The 15,552-nt window shown below is 39.3% G+C and overlaps 2 protein-coding genes across 4 annotated transcripts; both read right to left on the reverse strand.

The window, feature by feature from the left end:
* Positions 1 to 3,338: 3,338 nt before the first annotated feature.
* On the reverse strand, positions 3,339 to 11,535 carry entpd4 (ectonucleoside triphosphate diphosphohydrolase 4). Of its 2 annotated transcripts, none has more exons than XM_044026912.1 (13): positions 11,333 to 11,535; positions 10,409 to 10,532; positions 10,110 to 10,307; positions 9,797 to 10,002; positions 9,474 to 9,624; positions 9,110 to 9,213; positions 8,713 to 8,772; positions 8,476 to 8,606; positions 6,865 to 7,031; positions 6,439 to 6,763; positions 5,644 to 5,729; positions 5,373 to 5,534; positions 3,339 to 4,574 (listed from the first exon to the last, which is right to left on the reverse strand). In XM_044026912.1, the coding sequence occupies exons 2-13, from the start codon at positions 10,414 to 10,416 to the stop codon at positions 4,340 to 4,342; spliced, it is 1,833 nt and encodes a 610-aa protein (XP_043882847.1). In that variant the 5' UTR covers positions 10,417 to 10,532; positions 11,333 to 11,535; the 3' UTR covers positions 3,339 to 4,339. The 2 variants fall into 2 exon arrangements, with proteins under 2 accessions (XP_043882847.1, XP_043882846.1); XM_044026911.1 differs by having other exon boundaries at positions 8,452 to 8,606.
* Positions 11,536 to 11,619: 84 nt separating this feature from the next.
* Positions 11,620 to 15,041, reverse strand: LOC122769203. Of its 2 annotated transcripts, XM_044025544.1 has the most exons (5): positions 14,899 to 15,041; positions 14,101 to 14,364; positions 13,844 to 14,010; positions 12,503 to 13,740; positions 11,620 to 12,398 (listed from the first exon to the last, which is right to left on the reverse strand). In XM_044025544.1, exons 2-5 carry the CDS (start codon positions 14,321 to 14,323, stop codon positions 11,993 to 11,995), a joined length of 2,034 nt encoding a protein of 677 aa, XP_043881479.1. In that variant the 5' UTR covers positions 14,324 to 14,364; positions 14,899 to 15,041; the 3' UTR covers positions 11,620 to 11,992. The 2 variants fall into 2 exon arrangements, with proteins under 2 accessions (XP_043881479.1, XP_043881478.1); XM_044025543.1 differs by lacking the exon at positions 14,899 to 15,041 and having other exon boundaries at positions 14,101 to 14,531.
* Between the last annotated feature and the right edge of the window lie 511 nt (positions 15,042 to 15,552).

Here is a 15,552-nt window from a genome sequence, read left to right on the forward strand (position 1 = left end):
ATTCAGCTTTATTACATTTTTATTTTACAATTAAGCTCAATATTTCACATTAAATATAGAATTCAACATAAATGCATGCATAGAATAAGTGTTTCTGTGCCTGTATTACATAATGTAAAGTATTCACCAATATCATTTCTATATTTTTTAGAAAACGTGGGGTTGATAGGGTGAATCAAACATTTGAAATTCACTTTAATATATTTATTATTAAGTGGAGTTGGGGTGAATTAACTGTGAAATGTAGTATGTTTTAATTATTTACAGTTATTGTACAGCATTTTCTCTTTTTGAATGGGTTTGGTTTTCTTATCAGAAACCATCTGTTCACTAACACCAGGACTAATTTGTGAAAACATATCTGCAGTTTGTGGTTAAAGGCATACCAGTGGCTGCAGAAAAAACCTTGTAACCAGTAATTATTAACTTTATTACAAATAAAAGACAATGAGAATGCAGAATGTCCTCTTCCAAAAAGCCATATTTTACAATATTATTATTGCTGTATTAACATGCACGCATCTAGTTTGTTATTCAGTGCTGCAGTTTCATTTACTAATTTGTATATTGTCTGATTATTACTACAATATTTAGAACATGTATTGTCCAGGAAGTAGTTTACTCCAAAAATGAAATGTTATACAATAACATGAGTGGATGTGGTGTCACATAAAGGTATCGGCGATAGAAATCGATATTTGTGATTTATTGATGTCTTATTAATTTCAGTTGATTTTGAATGGACACACAATATACACAAATCATTGTCTTTGTGTCATGTTCTGTGGTTATCATTTACTTACCTTGGTGATGGCAACAACAACAACAGAATCTATGTTAACAGTAGTAGGTTTAAAATAGTAAATGATTCCTATACTGCATATTAAAACATGTTCTTAACAATCATTCCACAGTTTGGCATCTTTGTAGCATACAAACGTTAAGTAGTTATGTATTTAAGTACTATGTTAATGTTAAGTGTTAGTTTCCACTTGTTGTAGACTTAGTATATAATATTGTCTTTGTTTACTTAAATAAAGCTTCATAAACCTCACCTTCAGACTGATAACTTATGCCATTACACTTGTATGATGTGAAACTCAGGTTCAAATTAACTTTACCTAAATATAATTAAAGTAGTTTTAGAGCCATTATGTAAAGATGGACATCGCTGATTCTTAATGATTTATTATGTTTATATTTTCTGCTGTGTCATCCTGTCTCTTGTTGCAGGCCACACGTTTGAATTTCACATGCTTGTCCAACAACTTATGTGTACAGGAAGTGACTTGAAGTGGCTGAACATGTATATAAAATACGTCTCTGTGGTGGTTCTCTGTAGAAGAATAACGAAAAATGTGTTTCCTCCAGTTTCATGAATCTGTGGGTGAGTGAGACAGAGAAACTGTTCTATTATCTTTAACAGTGACAGAGTCGAACCTAAGCTACAAACTATCCCATGTCACTCACCAATCGGCTGAAAGTAAGCTCTAAGGACAAAGCAGTGGGGGAAAGTGTGCAGGGGTGTGTCGTCGACTGAGTGTGACACAGCAGTGACTCAGCATTATTGGCGGAACATGGCGGGTTTTTTTTGGTTTTTTTGAAGAACCATTTGTTGCTGCAGATTGTATTCACATGTTCACAAAGGAAGCCGTGACGGTGACCTTCGTACCAGCCAAGGTCAAGCTCAGTCAATCAATCAATCAATCTTGATTTATATAGCACTTTTTTATAAAGATATGAAATATAAAGTGCTTCACATAAAAACACCCACTCGCATACATTCACACGTCCTAGTATGTACAACTTAAATAATAAAAATCAATAATAATTGATCATAAATGAAAATGTACTGTAGCCGAGGAAATGCTACCAGTAACCAGATGTAGAGTTATAGATGAATATTCCGATAATATTAATGCAAATGAATCCAGTAAATATACAAATAAAATCTAAATCCAAAATCAAATCAGCAGAAATTAATAAGCATAATAAAAAAACATTGTAATTAATAGGGTGAACATTTGATAAAAATTAATTAATAAATAAATAACTAAAAAATAATAAATAAGTGGATAAAATACAAAGTAGATGAAGTAGTGATTGAAAGAAATTGTATAAAACATTACACAAACTGGCAAAAAAAAAAAAATTAAATAGGAATTTAATTTAAAGACACATTGAAAAGCTATGTCTTCTATATGCTTTTAAGAGTATAAACACTCTGTCTCTGCTTTCAGATGTTCAGAGAGGCTGTTCCACACCTGACCTGACCTCTCCTGATTAAACACAGTGACTCTTTACCGCAAAGTTCATAAAGTCTGACATTCAAAAGTGTTCAGTTCAAACCACATGTAACAGGAAACATGTAAATTGCACATGAAAACAAGATGCACAAAAATATTTGTAAATGTCAAAACCAAAATCATCAACATGTTTAGGGCTGGATTAAAGACAATCAAAGACTGAGATGATTAACAGTGTTTTAAATAGTCTTAATTAACTGCTTCCATGATGGAAGTGGAGAGAGGATTAAAGAACTGAGCACTTTTCATCAACATGTCCGTGAAAGAACACAAAGGCAGCAGGTGTCACAATCAAGTGATTAGATAATACCTTAGTACCTTAAAGGGACACTTAAGTAAAGGTGCATGTATCTTACCAGAAAATGACTTTGGCAGAAGTTGTAGTCACTTTTTGTAATATTACTTAAGTAAAAGTATCAAAAGTAATTTTCTGATATAAAATGTAATTAAGTAAAAGTTTTTGGGTTTTTTAAAGTGAGGAGTTAAGGTTTAAGCCAGGGGAGCTCAGTGGTAAGGTGAATTTATTTTTCAACTGGAAGGTTGTGGGTTCAATTCCCAGTTCTACTAGTGTGTCTCCTAGCTACAGTAAAGACGAGGAAAGCTCTATATAAATACAGACCATAACACCAACTCTTCTTCTTCTAATTTTATTTGGTAGTAACAAGTAACAATAGATAGAGGAAATGTAGCCGAGTAAAAGTAAAGGATGCTAGAAATATGAATAACAAAGTAAAGCACAATTATTACCCTAACCCTAATACGTGAATTTTGTGCTTACGTACAGTAACAAAGTATTTGTACTTTGTAACACTACAACTTTGTACATTATCTGATTACCACAATGTTATTTACACTTATTGACACCACATTGAAACACAAGGCTTGTCTTTCCTCAACTGTGATATTTATTATTCACAATTTTGAATTTTCATTAAGATTTTGTGCATTTTTTGACAACTGAAATGGTAACTGAATTGTTCTCAGTCTTCTGCACTTTGTGATCCATGTGGAATAAACAGTCCGACAAGTATAAAACCTCGGACAACTTTATTACTAAATTACAATGTGACAACATTGATTTCGCATTCATCTGTGCAAACATTTCACTAAAATCACGCTTTTCATATAAATAACAGGACACATGCCCTCATTTACAATCCCCTCATCACAGCAGTGAGAACGACAGCTTCTGAAAATGAAGCCTGGACATAAATATACGTATACTATATGAAACAGCATCCGACATTAACAGTCATCGAAAAGAAAAAGACATGTATTAGAGAACAGTGTCAGGACGTGTATGTATTGCACTACAATTTGGGGAAAGATGCACAAAAAAGTAAAAGAAAAATTGCAGCTGGGAAGTGCTGTGCACTCTCACTTTTTACTGCAGTACAAAGTAAAGTGCTCCTCCCACTGACTCTAAAATCTTATTTGTGAAGACACATGATCATGCACATGTAAAAAAGGCAAATAAAGACATACACACAAAAGTATTCAGAACATGAATAGTCAAAAGCTGGCTAAAAAGATTGTCTCTGACTCTTATCATCGAGAATAAAGACTGTTACCATCAAACCAGAGATATGTGGTTTCAATATTTAATTACAGTGGAACTCAAGTGTACAGTGAACTGTACTTTTCTGCCATCTATCCTGATATTTGCCTTTGTTATCGTGCAAATAGAACTGCTCTTATGAAAGTCAAATTTCTGACTCACCTTTCTGACAATAAAGTATTGTCAAATTGTCAATCAATCAATAAATAAATAAATAAAGTATAGATTAAATCTTTATGTGAGATTGCAGACGGGATTCCCTAGAGAGGAGCGTAGCACTGTGTTTATCGTTGAAAAAATAAAAACAAAAGGCGCCTGGAGGCAGAGGTGGTGAAAGGCAACACAACTCCTTCTAAAATAAAAGATATTTGTATGTCAAACAAAAATAACAATAACAACAAACGTTGGTTCAGCAAAGCCCGATGGCCTCACATGAGTGACCTCGTTTGTCCAAAGCTCAGTACCAGGGAAAAGCCTAGAGGTTGACGGGGAGTGTGGGGGAGCCAAGCCCCGCCTCCAACCACGGCACAGAGGACGGGGTGTAGCGTTGTGCCGCGTGCTTGTGGATGCGCCGCAGTCGCATCAAGTACAACATAATAGACAGCAACACAATGAAGAAACAGGCCAGGAATAAGTAGTGGTTGTTGACAATGGAGAAGCTGTGTCGCCAGTGAGTATGTGCGCCTTTCAGGGTTTCCTGTTGGATGTCCCTGGAAGAGGTCACAGGAAATAAAAATAAATACATAACAAAAATGAAGTATCTACCTACCTACCTACATTACCTTACCCTACATACAGAGATATCTAACCTTAACCTACTTAACTATAGCATTGACATTACCTTAAACTACCTACATTACCTTACTCTAACCGTATATATCTACTTACCGACCTAACCTTACCCTACATACCAATCCACCTAACCATAACCTACTTACCCATCTAACCTTAACCTACACCCTTAACCTACCTAACTAAAACTTTAATTTACTTTGTACTTTGAGCATCTGAATGAGAAGCAAGATACCCAGCTGAAAACAAAGCTGGAATCTTACTTACAGGACAGACATTTCTGTGTGTTATAAAACTTCAAACCCACACCCATATGATTCTTTTATATAGTCCTTTTAAAAAAAATCACCATGACATGACAAAAAGCTGGTGTTGTGTGTCATTTTGGGCCGAGCCATTGTTTCTCTTCACTGCTAGGGTATACCTGGTAACAGTATATTCAGACCAGAGACATTCCTTGGGTCATGTTCTACGACTGAATGCAGAATAAAAGTCACTGTGACTGCGAACCTTAAAGCTAATCTTTAATAGAAATTACATTTTCAGCTCTCCACGTACAGCATATTCAAAATAAATATCAAAAACAGTTGAGAAAAATTAACAATCCCTCCCTTCGCTGAGCAGATTTAAATCCAGTAGATGGGATTTCAGTCTCATTGTCTATCATTTAATTAAAGTGACTGAAAACCGAGCCTGGGTGAGAGAGAAGATCTTACCTCAGAGGCAGAAACCGTGTCCGGTAAAGTATAGCACCAAGAGTCCACTGGACCTCCTTATCGTAGACCAACAGAGCAGTCTTCAGGTTTTTATAATTTGATGGGAAAGAAAAACCTGAGTGCAATACTTCATACATCCACGCTGATTTAAAGCACTGGTACCTGGAGATAAAAGCACAAAGACAATGACAGTTATACAAATAGGTTTGAGAGAAAGGCCATGTGAGTCGTTGAGCCTTATAGACATTTCTAATAATCTCTTAAGACTTACTTTAGTCTGTGAAGATCAGCGTGTGAGGCATACAAGCCAGAGTCAAAGCGTTCCCTCAGAGTCTTCCATTGGGTCGCACAGTAACTCTACAAATGCAAAGTTACCAGTGATGAAACAGCAGCAACATATATAGCAAATTAACCACTCAATTAATGATTCACTGGTGAAGTACAGTAAGGCTGCAATGATAACTGATTACTAAATTAATCACCATCTATTCTGATTAAAAATGTTTAAAATAAGTTTTATTGAGGGGGGTTCAGCTCCTTAAATGTATATATATATATCCTGGTTTCTTTGCTCCATATAATGATGACATAATAAAAGCTGCTGTGTAACTTGCAGCAAATAGTGAACACAACTGTCAAGACTTTTCACCTTGGTAAACATAATAAATATGATCAGTGTTTTTATCAACTACTTAATCCTTCCATGTCATCACCAAACTTGCCATAGGGCATCTTCAGACTGTTCCACACAAACAATCTATATAGGTTTTTAATTCATACAAACCTGAGTATAAAAAATACAATATTTCACTTAAGGAATCATTCAATCTTTCTGAAAACAAACCTCTATGCTGTCTAGATGAATTACAGTCAGAATGTATTCTTGATAACTGAATTTTAGAAAGCTTAGTCTTTCTATGCATGGACGGATGGTTGACATTCTGACCCCTAGTGGTTGGCTTGGTCATAGCAAGAAGCTAAGCTCTCACGATGTGAAATGTCTAAGGTGTGTGTGACCTCAGCACAAAAATACGAGGACGCGTTCAATGATGTGTGCAGCATTTACCTTCGCAGCCCGTGTATATTTTGAGGAGTTATAATCTCCTCCCATGCGCAGTACATCCTCTGTGCAGTAGTAGAACTCGGAGAAGCCGAAGAACTGACTGTTGACGTAATCAATGGCTGGCTGGTAGATGCCATTTAGGGAGGCTTGGGTGTCGTTGGTGCGGTTGAGGTACGGCTGGAGAATCAGGCGACACTGGTCAAAGTCTCCCGTGCCTCTGAGGTGGAGCTTCTGAGACGATAAACCGATGTCATCCTGCAGGTCTGCGGGCAGACACGGGTCCAGCAGAGGAGACTCTGCTGTCTCACCGACATGCTGACCTAAGAGTCTGAATAAATCAGTAGCACCGTGTTAACTATGACAGACTAAGACTATCTGAGACTTTCGCAAAAAAGAAAAATGAAACAACCAAACAGACGTGTCTCTCACTTATTTCGAGTGGCAGTATTTCTGATCAGGTTCTCCTCGTATCTTTGGCGAGCAGCATTTCCTCCAAATCCCAGGAAGGTGGACACATAGACACGATAAACATGCTCTGTGCGATGTGCATCACATCCCAAGTTGAACTCCGCCAGTAAGTTCTTAGCAATTTCCTCCTAAGGCACAAAACAAAAATCCACCTGAGAATGAGGACACACAGTCACATGACTGTTTTAACATATCTAAATAAAAGAAATGGTAGTATTAAAGTAAAAACAACAGAGTGCCTCAACCGCAACCTTCAGATAGTGACAAAAGGGCTACATTTTGTTAAGTTAAAGTGAAGTCTATTTCAACACATCACTCAACAGATGCTGAAGCCTGGTTTATACACACTGTAGTGCACACCAGAAAAGACGTTGTTAAACATGAGAGCTCCAGAAGTTTAGATCAGTTTAAACATATATGTCCTCAGTGATCCTCTCGCATGCAGATAACACAGTACAACTGTTTGTGCCTGGCATTACAATGCGTTCTGGTCTGTGACCACATGAGATTAGGTCTAGTTTATAGACGCCTTATTCAAATACATGCTGACATCATGTGTGTTCACGAGAACAAAATGGAAAATGAATTAACATTTATTGGTGAAGTTACCTGTTGTAGCTAAATATCCCTCACCTCATCCTAGCTCCCTAGTGTGTTGGAGAATCTATGTAGCCTTCATCAAAACTCAAAAAGATATTTAGTTTGTCCATTGTGGGCTACTGTAAAAACATGATGGTACACAAGTCAGCCTTTCTAGAGCTGACCCTCGCCCTCAAATATTAAAGGCTCATTCTGGGCTAACAAAGAGCAACAATTCAAACAATAAAATAAAGTGAACTGTATCTTCAATATTTCACCAAATATTTACATGCTGTACCTTAGAAGAGTCTGACTGTATAGATGTAGTTAATGTGTGCTCATATTTGTGTGTGCATATTTGTGTGTGCATGTGAGACACGTGTGAGAGAGAGACAGAGAAAAGAGATGAGAGAAGCTGAGTGAACCAAACTCTACACCAACATAACATGAAATAATATTATGTGATAGTCAGTGTTAGTATCGTTAATATATACATTGAGGACTTCAGCTGAAAAGATGGTCTCTATTGTATTATTGCCTTCAGGAATGTGGCAACATGTATCCTCCAAATATGTTTTGGTTTGTTTTGTTTTTTATTAGATCTAAGGACGCATTCAGGACAGATTGGGTGCGTTCAGACCACCATTACAGATAGAATCTCTCAGGACAGTTGTTAAAACCAGGTTTAAATATGGCCTAAAACACAACCAAACACTGATACTGTCCATTGAATGGACAGCTACATAAATGCCTTGATATCCTTAGTCCTCAATCCTGCTTGGGAGTCATGCAGCAGGCTTACAGTATACATTCAACAGTGATGAATGGAGAGCAGATCATCTCCACGGGACAAAAATGGTGTATACAGGTCCAATCGGGGAGGGACAGAAGTTAGAAAGAGGAAGAGCAAAGCGTGAGTGACAAAACCCAAAGACAACACAAGAACAGAAATTGGTCGTGGATAATAACCTGCTGTGGAGAAGCAAAGCTTACAGTTTTGGGCACTTCGTATGCGATCTGTGTGGAAACCCCGCCCATGTCCAGGACACCGGCAGTTCTTTTTCTCACCACCATCTCCTGCTGATCGCTGCCAGAGACGTTTACCTCCACTACAGCTTCCCCATCTTGTTGACAATTGACAGGACAAGATCACTGTATGTAACTCCTGACTTAAATCGCCCACAATTGTGCCAATGATTTTAAAAGTATTAACCCGACTTTGGTTCTTACCATTGTGCACATGGTTAAATCTTCCGAGGACAAAGTTAATTCCAATCCATGCATAGACACCTGAAATTAGAACACTTATCAGAGTTATTGTATTATATAAACTTTACCTCCATTGTCAATATCCACCTGTTTTGGTCAGACCAATTAGATCTACCCTACCAAGCAGAGCTGCACACCAGCAAATTTAGCAAATGAGCATGCATGCTTTATTTGAGTGTAGGTATCAGATATAACAGCTGGTAGAAAATCTGTGAGCATAAGTGATAAATCAATTGAATTACATTAAATAATGTTTGTTATATAAACATGAAAGTGGCTCATACAGTTATTAAGTGTGAAAACTAAAATGGATTTTAGTTAAGAAAACATTTTACAAGTATTTATTCCATTTATTTACCTTCCTGTTTTCCAGAAATTACTTCCACATGGGAGTCCGAGAAGAGGAAGTTGAAGTGAACTGGGATGTCTGTGCGCAGATCTTCAAGAATAGCTTCTTGTTGACTGAGATTAAACAAACAACATTATTATTATTTCATTATCAGTGACATCACATCATTTGAATGACAGGTTTGTCAGGTTCAAGCTAATTAACATGTACAGTACATTGTGGTGCTAAAGTAACTTGTTTGCATTTATAATAATTAAAATAGCAATTAAATTAGCAAATGGACCAACAGTCATATGTTGGATGAGTCGTAAAAAATGACTTATCTGATCTCTAATTTACCCACACAAATTATTGTAATTAAGCGCAGCCGTACCTTTCAGGTAGGATTCTCATGCCAGCTGTGCAGAGTATATACAAGGGGGTCTCTTGGTGCTTATTTTTGGGAATGTGTTGGGCTGCAAAGCTCAGCAGTGGAAACATATAATTACTGGCTTTCTCTGGCGTTTTAGCCAATGCAGAGATACCTGCAAGGAAAAAAAAAACCCACAAAGACAAATATAATACTCAAAATACACACACACACACACACACAACAGGCTACATTATGATGGTTTGTGTTACTTATTGAGTTCTAGTGGTAAAATATTTAATATCCCCAAATTTAAATAATGCTTTGTTATAAAAAAGGAAGTGTACCTGGTTTGATCTTCATGACCACTGGCTTGCGGTTATGATCTCGCATTTGCCGAATGTCCAACAGTTCATGAGGATTACCATTATGCTGGGGCCAGCAGTAAACAAATATTCTTGAGCCACTGCTGCCACAGTCCACCACCAAGCCATAATTCAGGTTGGGGTTGCTTGTATCTGTTGCATCAATGTCAGTCACCCTTGCCAAATGCCTTTTGGAATGAGCAAAGAATTGTTAGTATTGACCCTAACCCTAAACCCTAACACCTAATATAATGCGTGGCCCTCACTTTAGACACTGAAGCAGCTGTTAAGTTACCTGTGGAAATTATTCTCCTCTCTGATCCAGCTGGTGTGTCCCTTTCCAGAGATAAGCAGCATGTAGAATAGACCAATGAGGCACAGTACCAGGCTGATGAAGATCAGCTGTCTGAGAGAAGGGAAGAGGAGCCGAGGAAGAACCTGGGATGACAGGCTGAAATGCCATGAGGCTGGGAAAAGGCACGAAAAGCTGATCCTGTCAGCAGGTAAAAGAAAGAGGACAATCAGCAAAGAATACCTGACATGTCACAGACAAGTGAAATGTGGATAAAATTAAACCACATAAATCAAACCAACCTTCCCATGTTGCAATTTATCTCCAAATTGAGGCTTTACAAAACGTGCATCATTAATCCGCCAAAGGAACCGTATTTGGTTTATTCCACTGCCCCATCCTGTTTTCCCCAGCTATCACCATGACCTTCCATTAGGAAACAAGGAAATATCTTAAATGTGGAAGCCTTTACAAGGCAAGTTCTGTGGTGGTATGTGCCTCCAGGCTTCCACGTCACCAAGTGATTATTCTGCAAGTGTACACCTCTCAGGTAGACACACAGTTGTGGCCTGTCTCTGATAACAGACCACAGCAAAGCAAGGAAACACAACTCTTACAAATGGAATAGTAATTAATTTAAAACTGCCATTTTTGACTGTTCTGTCCTCTGGATATTAAAAATCTAACTCAAACATGTTGGCAATAGTTGCACTATGAAGCATATATACAGTATGTAACGTCTACAAATGCCTGTTCTCGCATTAACTTCGGTTCTATAACTTGTTTTCTCCTCTTTGTCAAGCTCGTAAACAGAAACATTTAAGTAAAGCGGCGTTTTTTAAGATAAGTCATTAGAATCCAAATACTAAATGGTGCATAGTATGTACTGCCTTGGCTAAATAATAAGTAGCAGGAAAGAAATCCGGTATTTTCTGACAGAAAGTCGAGTTAACAAGTTGTTTTAGATCCAAACCATTTTGTGCCTAAACCAGTAGACACATAATGTTAACATAATCTTCACTGCTAGAGTTCTGTCGACGCTTAAATGCACAGTTAGTGCCTGTAAAATTAAAAACAAATTTACCCAAAAGATAAAAGGCAACTTAGCAGAGCACATTAGCGTTAGCTTTGGAGACTGTCTACAGCAGCGAGCTAAAATAAATCAACAATACACACGTCATGTAAATTATACACACGTTCGTGGCCTTTATGTGTTCAGTACTTACTAATAAATAAGTGAATGTCCCGCATTTTCACGAGAATTTGGCTTTTCGTAGCTGCCAAGTGCTAACCACTGGCTAACGTTCAGCCAGTATATGGAACGTCATGTCTCCGGTGAGTGACGTGTAACTTCGTTCGCGGTATGTTTGATTTTCTTCCCCTTGTTGCACGAATGGCACGTAAAAAAGTGGAAAAATGTGACCCGCCCGACGCTCACCTCCAGTCGGCTGCGATTTACAACCAAGACGAGTGCTCTTATTTTTTTTAATTAACTTTATTGACAATGCACATAACAAACATGGCATCACGGTGTACCAGAAACAGCCGAACGTGATTAAAATATTAAATACAAAGTATTTTATTCCAAACCATGTATCACCGTTCACAAGCAGGCTCTATTAAAAAACAAAAACAATCAAAAGCACAATTTCTCACCCTACAAACATTTTCATAAGGAACAACAAAAAATACAATTTAAAAAAGGAGGCTTTCTCAAATGAGTGTTTGGTACTATCACATTTATCTAGTCAATAATAAAGTTTGTGTAAGTTTTCAGTCAACCACGTCATTGTATCTTCAAGAGTGCATATATATATACATATATATACGTGTGTGTGTGTATACACACATATTGTTGCACTTATTCCACTTATTGTTGCTTCTCTTCACTTGACCCAGACAACTTTGACGTCACTCAAACTCTTGCACGTCACCAAATCATCCAGACTGATTTCCCAGCAGTGACTCACATCTACAAGCTTGAGTCTCCTGCAGCGCCGCACTAACGTTTCCACCATGACCGCCTTCACGTCTGTCCATGTCAGGTCAACGTGCCGCACATGCCTCAGTGGCAAGTTTGCGTAGACACACAGGTCTGCAAACCAGACCGAGCCAGACACGTGGAAGTTATCCACTGCCAGAAGATCCTCCAAGAGGCAGTTCAGAGGACATGGGAGTGACACCAGCGAGAGCCTCTCCAGTAATGGAGAACCAACCAGGAGACACTTCAGCACCTTTCTCAGGGACAGCCAGGACATGACAGGCATTATCTGACTGTGGCAGAGGGAGAAACTGCAAACATATGGGAGACACAAAGACGACAAAAGGTTTTTTAACATGAGGTTATGTCAGGTATTGGCCAGAAACATCAAAGTGTAGCTCAACATTAGTCTTACTTGATTGAAAGAGAGCAAAGGTTGGGCAGCTGTGGTCGACCCAGACTGACCCACTGACCCACCACATCCTCCTGTTGGACGGCAGGAGGTTTAGAGGGAGGCTCTGCAAAAATGAGCAGTTCTCTGAGTCTGGGACAGGCCTCCATGACCTCCAGTAGAGGGCAGTGAGGACTGGTTTTCACTCCATCCAGAGTGAGGGACACCAGGGAGGAGCCTGTCACCCGCAATGCAGGAGGCAGATCCTCTAGAGGGCCTGGGTAGAGCAGAGACAGGCTCTGCAGCTGACCTGGCCAGGTCTGGAGGCCTGCAGCCAACACAGACACCTGGTTTCTTGCTACAGTGTCTGTTTTATGATCCACGTTCACAGATATGGAGCAGATGTGTGGACACAAATTACCTAAACTGTCCAGTAAGTCACAAGTCACGCCCTTGACGTTCTTTAGCTGCAGGATTAGCTGTTCATCACCAGACTGCGATGAAACCCTCCCTTTCCTTTTCTCCTCCACTTGGTTTCCAGTGCAACTTGGCCCTTCTTCTCCACTTACATCTTCATCGCTGTCCTCACAGTATCCTTCCCACAAGATCTTCTCTTCCTCATATTCCTCATTCCCTGCTGCTGCTGTTCCTCCTTCTCTCTTCTCCATCCACCTATCCTGCCTGTGCCTCCTCTTGCTCCACACCTCCACCAGCCTTGGAACTCCTTCTCTGATGCTGAACTCATCTGTCTGGCTGAACTCTCTGTGCTCAATGAGCCGACAGGCCTGTGCCACGCCCTCCATGGCCACTGTTTTCAGGCCAGGCAGAGAGAGGAGTAGGTAGGCTGCTGCTGCTGCAGGTTCCTCCTTCTGTTCCCCAAACCCAATATCAAGAGCCAGTAAACTGGTGAGAGGAACAGGAGACGGGGATGCAAACGAGGAAGAGGAGAGAGAGGAGGGACAGAAGGAAGAGGCAACAGGAGGTTGAGATGTAGAGGTGCTGCAAAACGATGAGCCAGAAGAACTCAAACAGAAAGGCCCACCTACAAGAGCAAGTAGGGAAGCAGGGGAGAGGAAATGACAGCGGGACACATCCAGGTGACGCAGCAAAGGACAGTGGTGGGTAATCGTCCTGATCACGCATCTGTCACAAGGCGTACCAGCCAGAGAGAGCGAGCGGAGGGCAGGGAGACAGCAGAGAGTTGCAGACAGCACTTTTGAAGGCAGCTGCTGAGCCCCAGACAGATCCAGACTCCACAGACCCTGAGACACAAAGGAAGAAACGTCAGAATCACGTTACAAACAAAGAGCTTTGATTCACTCAGATCATGGGACAGAATCAAGGAGACGGTGGTTTCTTTCTGACCTGGCAACGTGCAGCAATGTGGGCACAGATGGCAGAGGTCACCAGACCTGGACACCTCTCCAGTGACAGGTTATGGAGTTGTGGGACCAGCAGGAAGTGAAGCGCTGCTCGGGATAACTGCTTCCTGTTGGACAGCAGACACGTGAGGTCCTCCACCAGGTCTCCTGCTGCAGGGGGAAAACAATGTCACAAGCGACGAGACTCAGTGTAAATTATTAAATCTCTGGACAGCGATGAATGAATCTTCACAAACTCACGCAGCAAGTTGAAAGGCCCCATGACGTGCCTGAATGAATACGAGTCAGCGCTGTCTTTCATCCACACCTCCTTCATGTTGTCCGCGAGGCTAAAAAGACAAAGCTGCATCAGGGACGGGAGCGCGTCGTCCTCGTCCATCGTCCTTCTGCTCCTCTTCCATCTCACCCTCCTCCGCCCTGCTTTATCCCTCCCATGATCTCCTGAGGCCCAGAACAGAGACATGAGGACGCTGGAGCTGTGACACCTGTGGGCTTCTCCCTGTCCTACAGATGGACAAAAAGGACAATTATTAGTAAAAGCAGGAATAGCATGATATGAGAATCTCTCAAAATCACATTATTTGTCATTAAAGAGTGTATTTAAAGGTGGTAATGTTATAAAAATATACTACTGGCATCACAAAAATAACTTATTTTCAAAAAAAGGTGGAACAAAATTTTGTATTATTACAAAAACATGTTGCTTACCTAAAAAAATATATCATTCATGTCACCAACAGGCGCAACAGCTGCCAACAAAAAGGTTGCAATGCTACAAAAACACTTTAATCTCTCGATTCTTACTTTAATCTCTAGAATTCCGACTTTAATCTCTTGAATTCTGATTTGATCTCAGAATTTTGTCTCTTTCTCCTCACCATTTTGACTTTAATCTCGGAACTCAAGCTCGTCTGTGACACTTCGCGCCTAAGGCAAGAATCTCGTCCAGCGTTGTGTCCGAGCTTCGTCCCCACGTTGCCCGAATGACGAGTGAAATAGAGTTTCATGTAAAAATGAGACCTGTGGTGCAACACTCACCTCCTCAAGTCGACAGTGGTTTGCAATGAGGATGAAGCTTCTTTTTAACGCTGTGTATAAGAAACATGGCAGCACAGCGTCCATTCAGTGAAACATTATATACAAATTAAATACAACACATTCATTCCAAACCACGTTTGCTGGCATTGGATTCTTTAATATAAATAAAAAATAAAATGATTTAGTCATTAATAAAAATAATAAGGTCTGTGAAGGTCATGTCGAATGCTATTTATTATTTGTTACTATTCTGGTTATGGCAATATTGTTAGTTGCTCTGCTTAAGTGCAATATTTCCAGTTATCCCATCTTATTATTTATGTTTTAATGCAAATATATAAATAAAGTCACTTAGTAACACTCTTTTAATTTTAGACCTAGTTATTTGTGTTATAGCAGATTTTGAACATATCTATATGTAATGTCATCATTTCTAACATATGTATATATCTTTGATTTACCATTAAAAAGCCCAGAAAAAAAGAAGCAGGTATTATCTGAAAAGAAAGCTATTATAAGTGTATATTTATGATCATGTTATACACATCATAAACAGAAGATATTTTATTTTACAGTGTATTTACAGTGTGTGGTCTGCGTTGAGAATGTCTCAAAAGAGCCCAGAGAAACAACCTGTGCGCAGCTTTATATTGT

Source organism: Solea senegalensis, linkage group LG5 (assembly GCF_019176455.1).
Source record: "Solea senegalensis isolate Sse05_10M linkage group LG5, IFAPA_SoseM_1, whole genome shotgun sequence".
Taxonomy (NCBI): domain Eukaryota; kingdom Metazoa; phylum Chordata; class Actinopteri; order Pleuronectiformes; family Soleidae; genus Solea; species Solea senegalensis.